At 42.3% G+C, this 21389-nt stretch overlaps 1 protein-coding gene across 5 annotated transcripts in view; it reads right to left on the reverse strand.

The window, feature by feature from the left end:
* Nucleotides 1-19658: 19658 nt before the first annotated feature.
* The window catches only part of RAD51B (RAD51 paralog B), a 636381-nt gene continuing 634650 nt past the window's right edge, over nucleotides 19659-21389 (reverse strand). The window contains exon 11 of one of the 5 annotated variants that reach the window (XM_054971797.1): nucleotides 19659-20016. In XM_054971797.1, the coding sequence (XP_054827772.1) occupies nucleotides 19937-20016 (80 nt within the window). In that variant the 3' untranslated portion in view covers nucleotides 19659-19936. Of the gene's footprint in view, nucleotides 20039-21389 lie in introns of all 5 variants that reach the window. The other 4 variants (XM_054971795.1, XM_054971796.1, XM_054971799.1 and 1 more) reach the window with 4 other exon arrangements.

Below are 21389 nucleotides of genomic sequence, written 5' to 3' on the forward strand. Positions count from 1 at the left end.
TTTCAGTGGTGGTGGTGAAATGACCTCTCACTTGAGGTTCACTTGGCATCTACTGCACTCTTTGAAAGTCAAACTAGACATGCAGGTTTTTAAAGAGTTGGGTCCAGGTTCCCAGGACCCAACTCGGCTTCCCCTCAGCCACATAGCAGCTGTAGGGAATGGCTGTTAAAAAAGAGAGTCCAAATGGCCTCTGCAGGGGAAGGAAGTGCTCCTGCCTTCTGCCAAGCATTTCCCCATGTTCAAATAGCATAGGGGGGAGTATTTCCCTGTTTTTGCTGCTCCACGTGCATGTGGAGCAGCAAAAACAGAGACATCCCTCCCATGCTTGGTATTTTGGAAAATGGCTTGAGGGGGGAAGCAGGAGCTCTTTCTCTCACCTGCAGTGGCATTCTGAGGCTGTTTGGGCTCTCCTTTATTTTTAACAGCCATTCCCCACAGCTGCTTTGTGGCGGTGGGGAACTCAAGTTGGGTCAGGGGAACCCAGGCCCAACTTTTAAAAACCTGCACATCTAGTTTGACCCTTAGATGCCAGGCAAAACCTTTTTACCCATATTTTTAATTACAGTTGATCTTTTAAATAGTTTTCAGTCTGCTTCTAGCATGCAGATGTTGTGCTAAACGTTTTATGCTCTGGGGTTTTTTGCTGTCTTATGTACTGAATTTCTATTGGCTGTGTTTTAATATTTAATATTTTAAAAATTGTATCTTGTTTGATGATGTAAGTTGCATCAAGCAGGTTTCTCAACAGGCAGCTCATAAATCTTCTAAATAACTAACTAAATGGTACAACAGATACTTCTCCCCAGGGCTTTTTTCTGGGAAAAGAGGTGGTGGAACTCAGGACTGCACAATGACGTCACTTTGGGTCAGCAGGAACAAGGGGGGAGTTTTTTAAAGTTTAAATCGCCCTTGGCGAAAATGGTCATGGCATGGAAGGCAATCTAAACTCCCCTCTGTCTGGAGATCGGGGCGGGGCCACCGGCCATGTGACCATTTTCAATAGGTTCCGGAACTCCGTTCCACTGCATTCCAGCTGAAAAAAAAGCCCTGTTTCTCCCTCAACAAACCTGTGTTATAAGGTGATTCAAACACTATTCTTATTTATTACAGTTATATATTTCCTTCTCTGGAAGACTATGATTTGGACCATGGTAATTAAAGGACTTTCTGTTCCAGCATATTGCCTCTCAGTTAAAATCATCAACAGAAACCATCCTCTGTGTGCCCCCCCCCTACTTCCAGAAATTAAGTGGTGTGGCTGTAGAGACAGGACTTTTTCAATGGTGGCTGCCTAATTAACTTCCTCCATGCAACTGCTTATCTGGCACCTAGTATGACTAGCTTTAGATCACAGGGGAAGCCTTTTTCATTCAACCAGACTTTTTGCTGGTTTTTTTCCTTCTGATTATTTTAACTAGAAGTTATTTGTTGATATTTAACATTTTACCATAAATGATTGTTGTAAATTTCCTCAGAAGTGTCTAAAACAATTCTGTTAAATAAATACTTTTAAATAAACAAAATGGTCACCTAGAAGAAAATACTGCTGTAGAGTCAGTAAGCTGCAGACAATTTATCATCCTTGTTCTTGAAACAGTTCCACAAAACTGTAACAACTGTCTGGCTCATTAAAGCTGCATGTCTATGCAGTCCAGCCATTTGTTTGCTCATGCAGAATTAGCATTGTATGTTAGTATGGTAGCTATGTAAAAAGACTGCTTAGACTTCTGGGAGTAGTCTATTATTCACATGTGTGTAAAGTGCCATAAAGTCTATAGAATTTTAAGGCAAGAGACAAACTGAGGTGGGTTTACCATAGCCTGCCTCTCCATAGCAATTCTGGCTTTCCTTGGTGATCTCCCATCCAAATACTAACAAGAGCCAACCCTGCTTAGCTTCCCAGAAGCAGCAAAACCAGACTAATCTGGACCATACAAGTCAGTGCTAAAGTAATTGTGTTGAGCCATTCTTCAGAAATCCAACCATATAAATTTGTTTCATTGATGGGATGAACTAGTCAGTGGAAGGATGAAGCTGAATGTATTGGTTGGCCTAGGAAAATTCTCTGACCAAGTTCCTCAACTATAAAATAGTAACTACAATTATCTACAGCTATATCACCATTTGTTTGGGGAACAGGTAAAGCCTGCTAGGTAACTATGCCAGTGCAAAACTGCTTCTAGGAAATGTTAATTAAAACAGCCCCAGCTGGCTCAAAGAGCTGAGCAATTATACCTGCCAGGTAGGGAAAGGAATAGCCCATGATGACCACTCTGAGGTTGCAGAAGATTCCTTCCTGAACCAAAATATTGCGATCATTTAAAGACTGAGTGAATAAATATTTTCTAAATAAATATTTTCTATTTATCTTGACAAATAACTCATTTCAAATTGTAGATGATTCAGATGCCTTATAAGAAAATGATGAGGGGCGATTCGTCTGGGTGCAAAATTCCTTTGTGACCTTAATTAGCAGCAACCTTTTTGCCAGAAATATTTGTAATATACAACTCTTCACAAGTGTCCAGAAGATGGCATACAAGAAAATTCTGCTGTTGATACTAATCACGTCCAGACCAGTAAACTGCCTGAATGAGACAGGAGATTGTCTGGAACTTAAACCTAAGCAACTCTTAGCTCCTCAGAGAAACAGCAGGATATAAATGTAATAGAGCAATTCACATAACTGTATTCTCAAATGTCAAATGTAAATTTGCTTTTAATTTTCACCTAAGGGAAAAGTAACTATTTAATCTAGAGTCCATATTCTCATTAGTTTAAAACAGTGGTCCTGAACCTTTTTGAGTATGAGGACCCCCTTTTTAACGTTAAAAACTTTCATGGACTCCCACATGATAGTAGTTGTATTATTAGAAAATACATTATGATAAACAGCTACTCTGAATTCAGTAACACTTTAAAAGGAATTTGTATTTTTAAAATCACAACAGCGTTTACATACATATGAAAAATATATCAAGATGAGTAGCTGTGTTAGTCTGTCTGTAGCAGTAGAAAAGAGCAAGAGTCCAGTAGCACCTATAAGACTAACACAATTTGAGGTAGGGTATGAGTTTTCATGAGCCACAGCTCACTTCTTCAGATACCACAGCTCATGAAAGCTCATACCCTGCCACAACTTTTGTTAATCTTATAGGTGCTACTGGACTCTTGATCTTTTCTACTGCTACAGACAGACTAACACAGCTACCCATGTATTGTCGAAGGCAATAGCCGGAGAACGATGGTTGTTGTGGGTTTTCCGGGCTGTATTGCCGTGGTCTTGGCATTGTAGTTCCTGACGTTTCGCCAGCAGCTGTGGCTGGCATCTTCAGAGGTGTAGCACCAAAAGACAGAGATCTCTCAGTGTCACAGTGAGAGATCTCTGTCTTTTGGTGCTACACCTCTGAAGATGCCAGCCACAGCTGCTGGCGAAACGTCAGGAACTACAATGCCAAGACCATGGCAATACAGCCCGGAAAACCCACAACAACCACAGCTACCCATCTTGATCTATATGGGAGAGACATGTTGGTGGTGTTTTGCAGCTTTCAGAGATGGAAATTTGATTGAAGGGTAGATAGTACAGACCAATGACTTGATAAACTATAAGAATTCTTCCTATATTTGTATAGTTTGGAGTTACTGCTGTAATTTCCTTGAATGACCCCTTTGCTAACACAGCAGTTAGTCTGTATTCATGAGAGTTTGCTTGGATGCACAATGAGCTTTCAGTCCTTGACAGAACAATTGGTGGGTGCTTATTTATGTTAATTTTAACCCTGCTTCTTAGTGGTAAGTTGGAGCTCACAGGTATCAGAATCTAACACAAATAATAATTAAAGCGCAGTATAAAATGTTCCTCATGGAGAGAATTATCAATTGTGCTAGATCTAGGCATGACCGAGGAATGTCTGACTGCCCCTCCCCCCATGGCCTTAGTGATGGCCCTTGGCATGGAGGACGACCCTCATCTTCAGAATATGCTGCTAGATCTCTGGGCACACGCATTGAGCAGCAGGTGTTTTCCACAGTTGATAATATAGTGATTAATAATCTAGATGGCGAAAGAAATGAGAAGCCCAGTGGCACCTTAACAAGTAACAGAATTTAGTCCAGCATAAGCTTTCTTGAGTCACAAACTGTCTGGAGGTGACCACACCTTCCTTGCACTAACCAGGCTACCTTAGGGTGGTTGAGAGGAAGATGCCACATCCCAGTAAAGCTCCAAGCCCCTGACAGCTGCCTGAAGCAGTCTGGGCCTTCCCAGGCTAACAGAGATGTGGGAGGACCCAAGGAAGCCAACTGACAGGCCCACAAAGAAGGTGATGACCCAAAAGCAGCTCCTTACAGGGCCACAGCCCACATCTCAATTCAAGGCACAGGCATTTCCAGCTGTCACTGGAGGTGGGAGGGATTGGGCAATGGGAACCAATGTGCCCCACCCAAGCCTTTCATGTAGGGATCCCATTTTCCCAGGAAATCCCCACTCCCATTTCCCCAGGAATCCCCCATTCCCTTTTGCCCCCCCTCACCACTTACCTGTCCAGCAGGGAGAAAAGGTGGGGAATGAGCCTCCCTGGTGTCATTACACCACCCTGAGAGTGCCCCCGCGCTCTGCAGAGGGCTTTGGGCCCTGTTGGGAAGTGCTTCCATGCCTTGCGCAATGATGTCACTTCCCAGAAGTTACATCATCATGCATGAGGGACAACAGCAAGGTAAGCGCTGGGTCATCCCCCCTCCCACTGGGAGGATAAGGAGATCTGGTAACCCTACTCTCATGAGAAGTGATTCTCCTTGCAGCTTTGACTGGGCTGGTGCACACTTGGGGCACTTTGAGGATGGCTTGATGCCACCTTTCTGGATGTTGGGTTGGACTGTGTGTACCCAGTTGGGGAGGTGTTGCCATGCTGTGGCAAGCCAGCTGGTGGATGACACCCAGCCAGCAGATGGACTGACACAGAGTTGTGGTGGTGGGGGGGCATGGCTGCCATGCAGGCAAGCCCAGGGGAAGGCTCAGGTGGGGGAAGGCAGAAATTCTGCCCATGCTGAATGGATTTGTGGATCCCTTACAATAACTCCACAGCTCCTCAGGGGTCCCCAGCCCATAGGCTTGGAACCACTGGTTTAAATACATCTTATATTCTTATCTTTCTCCTATAGCATTATCTCCTGATATATTTGTAGAGTGTATCTTTCTTTTCACTTGGCTGGCATAGCTTTTCCACAAGAGAGCCAGTTTGGTGTAGTGGTTAAGAGAGCGGGACTCTAATCTGGAGAACCGGGCTTGATTCCTCACTCCTCCACTTGAAGCCAGCTGGGTGACCTTGGGTCAGTCACAGCTTCTAGCTCTCTCAGCCACACCCACCTCACAGGGTGTTTTGTTGTGGGGATATTAATAACAAACTTTGTAAACCGCTCTGAGTGGGTCATCCTGAAGGGCGGTATATAAATCAAATGTTGTTGTTGTTGTTGTTGTTGTTAACCTCATAAAAATTTGTCAGACTCAGGAAATGATATCAGGTCTTATTTGAAACTGTAGGAAAGGAGTGTAGATGCTGAAGAAAATCTGAAAATGTGTATGTTTTGAACTCCATGTCATGTGAAATAGTAAAGAGTCCAGTAGCACCTTTAAGCCTAACCAACTTTACTGTAGCATAAGCTTTCGAGAACCACAGTTCTCTTTGTCAGATGCATGGAGGGTAAGAGCTGTCGTGTGAAGAGCTGAAGTTTTGGCTCCAATTTCATTTTCCAAGTTGTAAGCACAAGAATGCCACAGAAAATATATTGCCTGGTTTGTATTTTTGCTGGGTTTGATTGCACTTCTCTTCATTTAATAATGTTTGCTTTAATTGGAATCCCTGGATATTTATGCTTACATGTAATATATATTGAAGGGTTTAGAATCCTAAAGCTGCTAGATACGTGACACTGCATCATGGTTTTCATAGTTCTGAAACTTCACTTGGGCTGCGTTTACACCAAGAATTTCCCATGTTTCAGCCACCTAACTGATGCACTTTATTCATGTTTTCAAATGATGTTGCCCTCTGTTTGTGTACAGACCACTAAAAGCCCAATCGTTCCACACATAAAAATCTGCTTTATTTTAAAACTGTTCAAAATGGTATTTCCTGGGCTAGATGCTATCAACCTAAGTAGTTTCTTGGGTCTGAAGGTTAAACAGTGCAATTGCAGGACTATGGTGAAATGCTAGTCATTTACTTTTCATTTGTTGAGGACCATAAGGGGGCCAGTCCCTGGCAAACAATTAGCATAACAGAAGAGAATTGCCTACGTTTTAACAAAGGGGAGGGGGGGTCACTGGAGTCTCTCCAAACACAAGGAATTTTTTAAAAAGGTTTTTAAAGATATTGCATGATTCCTAACCAGCATTGCTCATTCTTGTTTTTTTAAAAAAACAGAAGAGAATCACCCACAGGTCAGCCTCTCTTTTAGGGAGAGGGGAGGGGGTCATAGGAGGTGTCTGAAAATACATGGAGTTTTGTGTAATTTTTTTTAAAAGGTGTTACATTATTTCTACGCAATTATTTATTTATTTATTCAATTTACATACCGCCCATCCCCAGGGGCTGTGTTATTCATTGCTGTGTTATTCATTCTCCTAAAAAATTTAAATGGTGTATGGAAAATCCTGAGGAGCATGTGAGAACACGGGTTTGTGTGTGTGTGTTCAGTGCACATCAAGTGTGAAAAGGAAACCACAGGTAAAAATTGAGAGAAAATGGATTACCCTGGGCTGTTCAGAATCTCTGTTGCAAGGGCAATTTCATAAAGAATCGCTGCAGCCAGACCTGGAAATCTAGTTCATTTCTAAGATGCTACTGGACCTTCATCTTGCTCTTTAGACTGTCACAGAAAATCACCCTGGTGTGTGTCATGTCTATGCCATCTATGCCACTTAATGATACTAGCCTGTTGTTCTGAACCAATGTTTCATGCTGTAACATGATGCCATGTTGCCACTGGCATAACTGTTTCTTCCACAGGCTTCTCTCACAGGTGCCTTATCTAACAGACTGTAGAAACTTTCAGTGCTTCTGATCTTGTATTCTGCTCACTCTCATGCATTGCTATGTCTCAACTTTGATCTCTTGCTTTCTCAGTGTCTCAACTTGATTGTACAAATATGTGAGACATTCTCAGGATGAGTTCGCGCCAAAAGTCCTGTTTTACTGTTGGGAGGGGGAAGGAGCAAACGTGTGTGTTAAGAGGAAGGATTTTCCCACAAGTTACCATTCCTGTCAACCTGTTCTTACTGCTTAGATGCTTACCTTACTTCTGAGTAATTCTATGGACATATCTGTGGAAATGATCTGATTTCTGAATAAAGCCATTTAACCAAGAGCCTGGATTTCTTGTTGCAATGGTACAGGGATCTATCTGCCATAGCCTGTCATCCATAGCCTGACAGTGTGGAAGCAGCCAGGTAGCTTTTAGCATGGCAGTCAAGATTTTCAGAGAGGATTTCTGAATTACCAGAGATATTTGATCTGAATTATGTTCCTAGTGAGTTTTAAGCAGCAAAAAATGGTAAGTTACGGCTCTCTGGTGCTCTCTCAGCCCCACCCACCTCACAGGGTGTTTTGTTGTGGGGATAATAATGGCATACTTTGTAAACTGCTCTGAGTGGGCATTAAGTTGTCCTGAATATAAATCAAATATTGTTGTTGTTGTTATTAATGCAGGTATTGCTCTTGTATTGGCCTTTGACTTTACATTGTAGCTTCATTTATTCTAATGAGTTAGCAGTAATTTGCTACAAAGCTACCCAGCTACCCAGTGGAAATGCTCCTATTTCCCTGGAGTTTTTTTTTTTATTGTCCTATTTCCCTGGAGTAGTTCAACTTTAACTGGATCTTCTTACCATTGGAAGACACACTCAAACATGTACAGAAGAGGACAGTGCAGATGGTTCCTAGACTGAGAATAAAAATATGTTTGTTTAAAGAGAAGTAGTTGGCAATATGCCTTTTGTAAATATAGCAACTACCATATATCTTTTCTGTAACATTTATTTTTATGGTGAGACACTTAAAAGTATATGCCAGCCAACTGTAAAAGAATCAATAAAGATCCTACAGAAGTGAAGTAACTAAATAATGTTATACAAAGAGTAAAGTCAGGTTTTTAAAAAAATAGTATGGACAAATGCTGCTTGAATAAGCAAGTTAAAGCATTTGTAAAGCTACCCCATTACCGTTCCTATACTCGTCTCAGTAGGACATTTCTTTGGGAATAAGATCTGATTAAGAAAACATAGCAGCAAAAAATATTGTACCAGTCAATTCAAAAAGGCTAAGCCCCAGTTGTGATGGAACTGAAAGTCTTTTGGCAAGCAGCAGCTGTGGATATCATGGAATTAAATGGAACTATGAAAGAATACCAACCAGGCTGGTGTGGACTGAGGACGAGTATACACAAGATTTGAAAAGGAAAGAAGTGTTGGAATTTATGAATTACTTTTGCCTATTCTGTTCTGAGTTTTTGCCTCATCAGGATTTGGAAGTAAATGTCTTTTGTTGAACTCAGTTTACTATTAGTCAGTGGAGGCAAGAAGAATCCTGAAGGCGGTCATTGGGCAATGCTTTAATTCTGCAGTGGAGGCAGTGGGGCCCTTTGTTGCTACATGATAACCCAGAAGAAAGCCTAATCTAGGCTGAGTATGGGGAGCAAATTAATAGCAAAAGCCAATGGCCTAGCACTGTTTGCCTCTAGCAACAACAGTGGTAAGACATGTTGCATCATACAATGGTCTGACACAGCCAGCTGCAGATTCACAATAGTAAAATGATTTTTGGTTTCAGCCTACCCTTATATCTGGTAACAACAAATAGGGCTTCCCCCGGGTGGACCACAGTCAAGAATAGCAAAAAAAACCGGAGGAGAAAAAATATTTTAAACTCACTATTTGAAACAGATTATATATTAGTCATGCAAGGTAAGAACCTACTAATGGTATATTCAGTACGTATATCATCTACATTTCACATTAATTACACATATACATCATGAATTCATAACACAAATTCATAACACAGAGTCCCCAAGCTGGGGATTCAAGGGTGTACAGGCAGATGGGAAAAAAACAGGTAAGTCTTAAAGATGTTATACAAGGAATTATGATGTATATGAATGTTATGAATTCATGATGTATATGTGTAATTAATGTGAAATGTAGATGATATACGTACTGAATATACCATTAGTAGGTTCTTACCTTGCATGACTAATATATATTCTGTTTCAAATAGTGAATTAAAAATATTTTTTCTCCTCCGGTTTTTTTTGCTATTCTACCCTTATATCTGGGCAATTTTCAGTGTCCAGTTGTTGAATATCAAGGGCTGCCAAGTTAATAAACCAAACACCATATCTCTGGAGTTTGCAATAACGAAGGAAGCAAGAAAACCTCACACACTGTGAGCAGGGCATCAGAATGTGCCCTTAAAATACAATCCTGATTAACTGTTGCTATATTAGCCTTCAGTGTCTGAGATGGCATTACACTGAGGGGGTTGGGGAGGCAACACAATTTTAAGCAGCTTGAGAAATTTCAGGCAATCTCTAGCTGCTTACGTGGGGTTAAGAATGCACTGGGTCAGCTTAGGTTCCTTATTTGATAATGTAATTGGTTAAGAAGATAGGGGAATGCAGTAGCCTTAATTATTTTGATTCACAGCCCAAGCTACATAAGGCTTTCTCAGTGCTGGTGTTTGATAAACTGAGACTCTACATGTATCCGGCACTTTCATTCTGCACAGCTCCAGTCTCTTGGCCAATATGTGTAGGCAAACATATTATTTAGAAATGTATTCACCGAAACTGAGGAGACCTACTGCTTTCCTTTAGCATATGTGACATTGAAATACTCATGATTCAGGGGTCTCTTTCAAAATGTCCTCTCATTAAGTGCTGAACTTTGGGGGAAACATTATGCATGGTACCTTTCATACAGTGACTCCAGAGCAATTCGAATACTGAGCACTGGAAGCAGCAAAGAGTTGTTAATCTGGAGCAACCACAAGTTCCAGAACAAGTTCTTGGTAAGGAATTCACTCAGGATTTTAGCATTAATTATTAGTTCATTGCTTTCCCTAAAATTGGGCTATGTGATATAAATGAGTCATGGGTTTACTATTGTATCTTCTATAGGATAGCAGGCCTATAGCCAGAAATGTGATAGTTAGGAGACATGAGGACTGTGTGGAGGGGGCTAGGGTTGCCAGGTCCCTATTATCCTCCTAACCCATGAGACTTATTGTGTGGGCCTAGTGATGTCCCAATAAGTAGTATTAGTACTTCCACACACCATTACTTATGTATCACATAGTATCTGTGCATAATCACAATTGTGTGACTTTGAAGAGATGGACTATCTATCAGACCAAAAAAACAACATGGAAATTAACTATAAACCAAGTAAAATGAGCTTTTGGTTACAATTATTGCCCCCACATCTCCAAATTATATGTGCAGTACTTAGGCATGCACATAAGTCTTAGATGAAGCCATATATCAGTGATATAGCACACTATTAGCAATCCAGGGAAAATCCATATGCTCATACTATGAGTCCTTTATTGATTATATTAGCATATTTATATTCATTTCTCAAGAAATGTTGCAGGGCATAAAACTGTGGAGTACAATTCAAAATTTTCTTGGGAAAGCTGGGGGTGGGGGAGATAGCAATTAATCAGTGCCGTTTCCTAAGTTATACCTGCCTGCAAATTACTTCATCCAACATAGAAATTCATTCCCAAATACCAGGTAGATAGATGTGTGTGGTTACTGTGTAATGAGGGAGAAGTCCTCTGCACATAGGCTGAGAATTTGCTTTATTGGCATTCAGAGAACTGATTATTCTTGGCACATATCTATTTAGATTCTCCCCAAGACAATTTTCTATAGTAAGAGGTGATGCAGCTTAAAACTCTTTAGCCTCCTGTAATAAAATGGTTCTTTTTCTGTTGTTGAAGATTCTGAAGTTTATATTGGCCCAAGCATAACGTCTATTCAGTCATTTAGCTGGTGAGGGCCCTGACCTGGATAGCACAGGTGAGCCTGATCGCATCAGATCTCAGAAGCTAAGCAGGGTCGGCCTTGGATGGGTTGGCCTTCACTTCCAGTGAAGACCAGGGTTGCAGTGGCAGGCAATGGCAAACCACCTCTGTAAATCTCTTGTCATGAAAACCCCACCAGGGGTCACCATAAGTCAGCTATGACTTGAAGGCTCTCTCCACCGCCACCAGATGGTGAGGACAAGAAATTGATAGTGGCTATTCACTGGTGAGAAAAACGCATTTTGCACATTTTCACAGGTATGCATTTCTTTGCACACAAATTACAACAAGGAAGGTGATGGCACACAGTAGATGAGAATGAGTTTGATTAGCAAGGGATTGACAACTTTAAGCAATTAGGACAAAAATGTTTGCAGAGTTTTTCTTTGCCCTTACATCTCAGAAATGAAAAGGTCTACATATTTAGGGTTTCCCCCCAAAAAAATTAAAGTTGGGAATTCAAAAGGGGGCAGAACATATTTTTGGGAGGGGTATCCTTCTAAATGCCTTTCTGTAGCTATAGGCCTGTAAAGCAGAATTTAGTGGATTATATACTGTTTGTGACACTACTCTCACTGAAGCTCTGTCTGTTTCCCTGCCTCTCTTAATCCCTACTATGCTGCCACTGGGAACACACTCGGTCCACATTTAATTAAATCCCCATTTGGTAACTAAGGCATGAATGTTACCCCTGGTAACATTAATCTTAGGTTTCAGTAGAACCATTGATGGCACAGAAGAACTGTTTGAGGACACAGAATATAAAATAAAATAAATAAGAACAAACTTTCTTTTAAGAAATATACAGAGTTCAACATATTTATTTATTTATTTACTTCATTTATACCCATGTTTCTTCCCAAAGGGGCCAAAAGCAGCAGATGCCGTTCTCCTCCAGTGAGTTTCTGTGGCAGACTGGGGATTTGAACTCGGGTTTCCCACATCCTAGTTCCACACTCTTACTGCTACACCACACTTGCTCTCTACACCTTTCCTAAACCAATCACTAATATCTTCCTTTCCTAACTACTATACTTCATAAACACCATTCTTAGCTAGCCTAGTTCTACCTAAACAGATCTAAACCAAACTATCTTTCTTTCTTAACCTCCATCCAATATATGTATCTCTCCCCTCAATCACATCCTCTTCAGAACACTTCACTCCCGCTTCTTTCATTGCTTCTTTCTCTCTCATACTCTGTCCCTCAAAGTCACCTCAGAACCAGTTTGGTGTAGTGGTTAAGAACGGTGAGACACTAATCTGGAGAAACGGGTTTGATTCCCCACTCCTCCTCTTGCAGCCAACTGGGTGATCTTGGGTCAGTCACAGCTTCTAGGAGCTCTCTCAGCCCCACCCACCTCACAGGGTGATTGTCGTGAGAGTAGTAATAACACACTTTGTAAACTGCTCTAAGTGGGCATTAAGTTGAAATAACACACTTTGTAAACTGCTCTAAGTGGGCATTAAGTTGTCCTGAAGGACGGTATATAAATAGAATGTTGTTGTTGTTCACACACAAACACTTTCCCCCTTCCCAGCTAACATTCTTACCTTTTAAACCACCTATTAAGAACTATGTACACTCTTGCAACCTTTATGAATTGTCTACTGATCATATATGCATACTATCACACTATTTGAGTCTACAATATTTATTTGGATTGATGTGTAATTATTATTACATACATTATAGCAGTTTCAGATCAATCTTTTCCCTTTTCTCATTTCCAATATATAGTAGGCTTTAATAAGCCATTTCATCTAGTACTATAGGACAGCCTTGCATTAAAATGTGAAAGATGACTAGGCCTTCTCCAGTTTCCCTGAAATTATAAGGGATCATGGTCTGATAAGAAATTATAAGCATGAAATAGCAAGAACTTTAGGTACAACACATGAAATAGCAAGAACTTTAGGCACAACACTGGCAGATGACCAAGAATGGCTGGAAGGCATACAATATAACATTTCTGCGGAAGCTAAAATCACCTGGAAATCTCATGCACCATGAGATCATGTAAAAAAAGGAACGGTACTAGATCCGAATCCCTGAACTCCAAGTTCTGAAAGATAGGCCGAATCCACACTTACCCAGCACAGCACTAAGCAGGCGGAGTGAGAGCATCTTTGTGGTGCGTTTTATGACATCATCGCACCATGAGAGCGGCATCATGGTGCGATGACATCATAAATCGCACCAGAAAGACGCTCTCACTCCGCCTGCTTAGCACTGTGCTGGTAAGTGTGGATTCAGCGTGTAATACCGAAATAAATTGAGTGGTGACTTAAGGAGGGCACCTAACTTTTGCCAAGCAAGGAAGATATAGGTACTTCAACCAGAGAACATGGAACTGCATGTTCAAGATGTCATTCTTGTCAACACCCAAATAGCTAACTAGGGAAAAGCAAACAGGCGGTACAGTTTCAAATCCTACCAACAGGGGATACTGGCAAGAATGGAAACCTTGTCTTTTGGTTTTGGTGAGCAAAATGTTGATCAGCAGGAAAACATTAGGAACTAGAACCTGCAGCTCATTCTTTCTGGTTTTCTAATCATACACTCAAAAAGGCACACATCTGACAGCCATCACATAGGGCATATGGGGAATTTTCCAAAAGCCCTGGTGTTGAAACTAGCCATATATTCCAGAGCAGAAAGAACTGTGGAGAAAGGCATATTGCAGTGGTACAGATAAAGCATATCAAAGGTTCCCAGTTCCCACAATAATCTAGGATAGGAAGTCAGTCGGGAGCAGGGAGTGGGAACTGATCCTTTCTGCCAAATTTCAATCAAACACAGACACAGCTGTGAATTGAAAGCAAGGCAGAAGAATGGGGTTGCCAACTCTCTTGTTCCAGCAAAGGCTATTTTGCCTTTGAAGCCTGCACTGACGGACCACAGGGTCACACACAGAGCTTTGAGGGACAATTGTCCCGGTAATACAAATGTATGTTAAGCAGCTTGAAATACAGCAGACCCTTGCCATTCGCAGGGGTTACTGTCCTGGGATCAATGCAAATTCTGACATTTTCAAACACTGGGAAGCAGAGGCCACTTGGAAGAGTCCTTGTGTACCGATGGCCAGAGGAGCCATTTTGCCACAGTGGCTACCTGAACCTTGGGGCCATCCCCCACTGAAAGAGAGAATCGGGCATGAGCCAGAGGTGTGAGGAAGGACTCACTATGGCAAAGGATACACCCTCTTGGCCCAACCTTGCCATGGCCAGGAATGGGACACACCTGTCCAGCCTTACCCTGCCCAGCTTGGCCAGGCACTTCCTGTTTTGGGCTGGCCAGGCAGGTGCTTCCTCCCTCCTTTGGAGTTTGGGGCCTTTTTCCAGGACCATTTCTGTCCCCCAACCTGCTATTGTCTCCAGGAACAGATTGGGAAGCCAAAAAGGCCCTGGAAAGCCACCACTCCACTCTACCCCATCACATCTTTCAGGGGGAGGCCATTGAGCAAGTTGTACAGTGGTGGCCACTTTGTGTGCCCAGCCCAGGCAAGCCACATGGCAATCGCGAAGCTGTGCACCTCTGCAAGTTGCCTGACTGGGCAGGCTGGGGACCATCACATGACTCATGAAACTTAGCAGGTGAGGTGGCTGCCGCGTGAGTTACCTGGCAAGCATTCTTCCTCCACATGTAGGCACAGTGCCGATGAGTTGGGAATTACAGTGCAGCGGGCCTCAAATGCTTGTGCCAGTTTGGTGTAGTGGTTAAGAGTGGAGGGACTCTAATCTGGAGAACTGGGTTTGATTCCCCACTCCTCTGATTGAAGCCAGCAGAGTGACCTTGGGTCAGTCACAGCTCTTTGGAGCTCTCAGCCCCACTCACCTCACCAGGGTGATTGTTGTGGGGATAACAATAACATACTTTGTAAACTGCTCTGAGTGGGTGTTAAGTTGTCCTGAAGGGCAGTATATAAATCAAATGTTACTATTATTATTATCATTAATATTATTATTATTATTCCTCTCCCAACACTCCAAGGCCAACCACATCTCATCACATGGTCAGAGTGTGGACCATGATTAAGCAAAATTGTGTGTTTCAAATCCATGAATGGTGAGGGTCAACTTTAGTGCAGGAACCAGAACAGAAATGGAGTAGAAAACTACCTTTTTTACAACAAGAGAATCATAGAATTATAGAGTTGGCAGGGGCCTTACAGACCATCTAATCCAACCCTCTACCCGATGCAGGAACAGCCTAAGGGCCAAGCTACAAGTGACGAATGACACTTGAACGGCAAGTGTAATTCTCCCTGTTCACTTGCCCTCCACTCAATCCACTTGCTGTTCAAGTGTCATTCGCCACTTGTAGCTTGGTCCTAAGTGACAGCCTTTTAAATGGTCAAAGAGAGCAATGATGTCTCCCCTCAATAGCCTCTTCTCCAAACTGAACATTCCAAGTTCCCTCAGTCTTTCCTTATAGGGCTTAGTCTCCAGGTCCCTGATCAACCTGGTTGCTCTCCTCTGCACCCGTTCCAATTTGTCCACATCCTTTTTGAAGTGAGGCCTCCAGAACTTCTCACAATATTCCAGGTGGGACCTGACCAATGCAGTATATAGGGGGACAATGACATCCTGTGATTTGGATGTTATGCCTTTGATGATACACTTGTGGATTGCATTGGCCTTTTTTGCTTCTGCATCACACTGACTGCTCATATTTAGCTTCCCATCTACCTGTACCCCAAAATCTTGTTCTGCCACCCAGAAATGTATCCTTCATCCAGTATGCATGCTTTGCATTTTTGTTACCCAGGTGGAGAACCTGGTACTTATCCATGTTAAATCACATCTTATACAAATCTACCCATTTTTCCAGTGTGTTCAGAACTCATTGCATTCTATCCCTATCTTCAAGGTTGTACCATGTCTACTACCATCTCTAGCTGGGCCTGTTCTCTCCTTCAGGGAGAAAACTGAAGTAGGCATTGTTCCTTTCTGCCTTCTCTCTGTCCTGTCAGAGTTTCTCCATTTTCACCCAGCAGTGGGGGTATTGCCCCCTTCGCCTTCTGTTTGCTCCTCACTAGAGATGGGCAGAAAACGAACTACAGAACAAAATTCCACACGGAACAGCCGCTTCGTAGTCAAAGAACCACGCGTTCCGTGGGACTGCGTTTTTCCGAATCAAACGAACTTTTCTTACCGTTCCATTGCCGATTTGGACACTTTTGCCACCAAACACTCCCTTGCCCAGGCAACAGTGGCAGTCTTTAGCTTGCCCCCAATCTGAGGCCTCCAGGCTTGATTGGCAGCTATCCCTGCCAACCAGAGAGCTCCCACTCTGGCCTATCCAGCCAGGAAAAGGGAGGGGGAGGGTTAGAATCTCCAAGGCAACTGAGGAGATGGGCCTTCAGCAGCCACGGTAACACCAATCTCTTCCTTCCAAAACCATGTTAGGCAGGTTTTTCTGCCAACCAGAGTGCTCCTGTGTTGTTCAATCTCTTGGCTTTTTTCATAAATAGGGGAAGCCGTGTGATTCCTGGTTTCAGTTTCTCTAGAGTGGGAGAGGGAGGAGAGCTTGGTGGCTGGCTGTGGTGTTGGGATTGGAACTTGGATCCTTGGCCTGCACTTCTGGCTGCTGGAAAAGGGGCTGAAAAGCCTCTTTTCTTTTCTCTTGCTTTCTTGTTTTTCTTACTGACTGGGGATTGGGGAGGTGTTTGGGGAAAGGGTGCTTTTTTCTCTGAGCCTGAAGGGGGCTGTCCTGGGCCCCCATGAACCCCGAATTGGTTCAGAAATTGGGTGAGTTTGTTAAGTTCGTGTTCCGTATCCGTGGAAATTAACAAACCACGAACCAAGCGGTTTTTTTTGTTCCGTATCCGTGGAAATTAACGAACCACGAACCAAGCGGGTTTTTTTGTTCCGTGCCCATCTCTACTCCTCACATATCTGAAGAACGTCTTTTTATTGTGGTGAGCCCCCCTGGCCAGTCCCAACACATTCTGAGCTTTGCCGTCTCTGACAGCTGCCCTGCAGTGCCTAACTACCTCTAGATATTCTTCTTTAGATGCATTTCCTTCCCACCATTTCATGAACATCTCTTTTTCTTCCTCAGCTTATCACAGAGCTCTCTGTTCATCCACATTGGCTTCTTAGATCCTTGGAGAATAGGTGCTGAATATTATCTAGAAACTCAGATACTGTTTTGGGAAACAAAAATCTGTTTCTGTCAAAATCCTACCAACAAATTGTATGATTAGAAGCATTGGGACTTACTAGCATGAGTTTCTCCATCTTTAAATACTAGTGGGCAAATTAGCATGGGTAGTGAAGCCAGGGATCAAATTTTAAGTTTACAAAAAACACACAAGTTCCTGGAGTGAAATATCTTGAGAGAGAATGGTTGAGGAAAATATTTAAGAGCATTGCCCTTGCAAAACCTTCATGTTCTTACAGTATACAAGAATCTGGTTCAACAACTTCAGCATTTTAAGGGTTTTTTTTTAAAAAAAATAAGTACACTATACTCTCTTGATCTCCATACTCCACCCCGCCCCCCAGGCTTACACAGACAGAGGCAGTTCCCTGGAGACCTAAAAGTTTCTCAATGGAATTTTCCCTGCCATTCAGCCTATTGTGCTGCTGAAAAGTCCTGAAACCAGGCATGTGATCATTATTGGGGGGGAGCTCTTCTGTTTCTTTTAATGATCCCGCAAAATATTCACTGGTTATCCAGATTAAATGCTGGCACTGCTCGACCCAGTTAAAGGCAACAGTGGTAGGCTCCTATGTCATCAAAATGAAAAAAATCCTCTCCTTTTGATTTTAATTTAACCTACAGGTAACAGAGAGAATAGGGGAGCTGTCTCCCCCCCCCCCCACAATCTAATTTGCACATTTTTAAAAGAAGTGGCTCATTGAAACAGAATAATGTGCTTGGTAGCTGTAGCAACAAGGTCTTTGTGGTCTGAGAAGAGAGCAAGAGGCAGAATATGCTTCCAAAAGACTCTGCCTGCATTGATACTCACCATGTGTGTGTAAAAAAATAAAATAAAAGCAGCAACTGGACGCAAATGCTCAGTCCTTAAACAATTTCTCAAAAGAGAGATGTTCTCTGCTTAACTGAATGAGTATATTGTCCTGATGAAACGATCTCTTCTGCCAGCACTGGAGTGCACATATAATGGTCCCCAAGAAATAGCCATTTTTTTCTCCATCGATTGCAGGGAAGGGGGACATCCCTGTACACTTATTACTTATTATTTTGTGTGAGGTGCTGCTCTTCCTGCTGAAAGGAATGGGAGAAGCCACAAATATCTTAGGGTTAATATTGTGACTGGGAATTGGACTATATGACTTTGTCCCCAAGAGGTTCCTAAAATTGGAAGAGAAGATAGTTAATCTTACCAAAGTTTTCAACTCCTCATACTGCATTTTGAGAATATGCAGTTTCTTCTTGTTTATGAAGAATACCCTTGGTAAAGATATTTGCCCCAGTGAATCTCTTCTCAAGCTTAGCAGCATACTGTTTAAGCAACCACTACCACTCCCCATCTGACAGCCCAACTGCTTGAACTTGCCTCAGGTTGAGATGGAAATTTTGTTTTGCAAGACCAACTTGTCTCATGGAAGAAAGGCTGATCGCACTGCAGATGTGCATCCCACTTCTGCTGCAAACAGCTCCTTTCTCCAATGACTCAGCAGAATGTTCCGTCTAATGGCACGAAATTCAGTACTCGTGCTTTTCTAGCTCTGTTGCTGCTGTTCACTTTCTTGGAAACTGCTGAGGATCCAGCTCCATGCTGGTTAAATCTGCAGTAAACTGTAGAAACTACTTTCTAGGGGCCTAAATTTTTTATTTTTTTTGTTCAAGTTTAGTTTTTTGTCTCTGAAAGGTTCCCATATTTTAGAAGAAAATTTAATAATTTACCCTTAAAATTTTAACATAATGTAGCTTGAATGTGTGTTACAGGAATCCCCAAGAACAGTATGTGTACGTGCGGTAACTATATACCTATTACATTTTTATCCCATCCTTTGACCAAGAAGTTCAGGGTGATCGATATGGTTCTTAATTTATCCTCACAATTACCTGTGAGATAAATTAGGCTGAGACAGTGTGACTGGCCCAGGGGGATCCAGTGAGTTCCATGGCTAAGTGGGGAATTTGAATCCTAATCTCCCAGCCCTCCATATTAGGTCATATCAGGAAGTTCCTATTCAAATCTCACGAACACCATGAACAGTAAGTATGTCATTCTCTTCCAGTCTCTCATCTGTGACATGGGATAGTAAGACCGATCAACCTTATATTGTTGAAGGATTACAAGACAATGGCTTGTACCCAACAGAGTGTTTCCATGGATGGAATGGTTAGTGCCAGCACAGCATGCCTTTCTCACACACCCCACCCCCTGCAAGTAGCTCAAAATGCCCCCTACGTTTTATGTTGGGGAGGAAAAAAGCTGTATTAAAGTTACTTTGCAAATTGGTCCCCAAGCCAGCAGCAACTTCAGAAGCTGGTCCCACTTCAAAAAAGTTTGAGAACAGCTGACCTATTTGATTCAGCAGTATTACCTGTCACAGTGTTGGTGTTAATGCTAATTAAATGAGAATGTGTAAGATTTCAGACTCCAGAGTTTATTATTAGAATTCAGCAATTGCACTCTAGCAGTTGCACACACAGCCATTATAGTCAGAAGTGAAAGCAACAACACGTGCAGAAATTGCTCCAGACCTAGTAAAACAAAATATCTCTTCAGATCACATGGCTCTTCCTTTGTTCTCTGGGCTGCAGCAATCTCTCTCCAGTTGCTTATATTACTGCATGTTGTAACTGCTGCTGTGGACTAGAGAGTCCACCGGTGAAACTAGATAAAGCCATTTCAGGTTCATTGTTAAAAGGTGTCTTTCCTCATTTTTATTGCTTGCAGCGCAGGACTGGTTCCTTCCCAAAAGCATGACAGGTCCTTTTGATCTGAAACAACAAGAAATAAAACCTGTTCAAATAAGCATGTGATGTAGCATACAGAACTAGATGAAGAAAAATGGTCGAATGCTGGCGAATTCTGCGGACAAATTGAGATTGAATTCTTTGCTCTAGAAATCAGCATAATCTGAAACAGAAACACTGATCAGATTTTCCAGCATCACTTTGTTTCTGGCTGATTATTATGTGCTTCTTTTTCTTCTGCTTTTGATCAACAAATAATTAACATTTTTCTAGAAGTCTGATCAGCTGTTCCAGAGGCTTCCAAGCACCCAGAGGCTTAACAGGGAGTCTACATGAAACAGCGTAAAATAAATTTAAAATGAGGCACTGGAACAATGGCCAAGGGCTCCATAACCAGTACACTTTTCCCCATTTTGCTTGGCTAACCTTTTAATTTATGTTATTTCATTTATACCCCCCCTTTCCCCAATGGGGACCCAAAGCAACTCACATCATAGCCCTCTCCTCCACTTTATCCTCACAACAAGATCACCTAGTGAGCTTCCATGGTAAAGTGGAGATGCAAACCCAGGATTCCCAGATCCTAGCCCAACATCCTAACCACTACACCATGCTGGCTTTGACCCCACACTAGGTACCAAAGTAAAGGGGGTAATTTATGGGTGCATGCTCCATAGCCAGCCTCACTGATTACACTGAGATTGAGGGAAACAAGCCCAAAAAATTGATCTTCCCTACCTCTAAGATCCTAAACAGCTGCTCTGTTCATGAGCCAAACTCCAATGGGTGTGGACTGGTATGTCTCTGTTGAAATCAATGAAGCTGTTGCTGATTTCTATCTGTTGAGGATGTAAACCTAAGTACATTCTCTGCCCCCAGAGAATACGTGCTGATGGGCAAACCACTCTCTCTGTTAATCTATTTAACTGCTGTATTAGAGATTTTCTGAAGGCAAAACTATTTACTAAGGTTGGATGGAGCCAGGGCAGCTTAAACAAATTTATCTCTTAGCCTTTCATCAAATTGCTGATATTCAGTATCTATTAGGGTTTCATCCATCTTGAATTTATATAAATAGCCTGGTTTGAATGACATCACCTGATCTCTTACATTTGGGTTGGGGTGGGTGGGTTACAAGACAGTGTATTCCTTCTATGCCCACTGTGTGTGCATATCCTGCTGGGCAACATGTTTGAATGGGGGGGGGGGCGGTATCGAGCTTTGTTGAGCCTGTGGACACTTTAGGAATTTTGAGAAAAGCAGAGGGTGCCACAACAAAATGACTGCCAAAGGCGATGGGGCAATCACAAAATTTGAGGATGTTCAACAAAGAAGATGCCTCCTGGACTTCTCTGAAGCACTTCCAACTCCAGTGAAGTAGAAGAAAGCCAGGAATA

Source organism: Eublepharis macularius, chromosome 2, assembly GCF_028583425.1.
Source record: "Eublepharis macularius isolate TG4126 chromosome 2, MPM_Emac_v1.0, whole genome shotgun sequence".
NCBI classification, from domain to species: domain Eukaryota; kingdom Metazoa; phylum Chordata; class Lepidosauria; order Squamata; family Eublepharidae; genus Eublepharis; species Eublepharis macularius.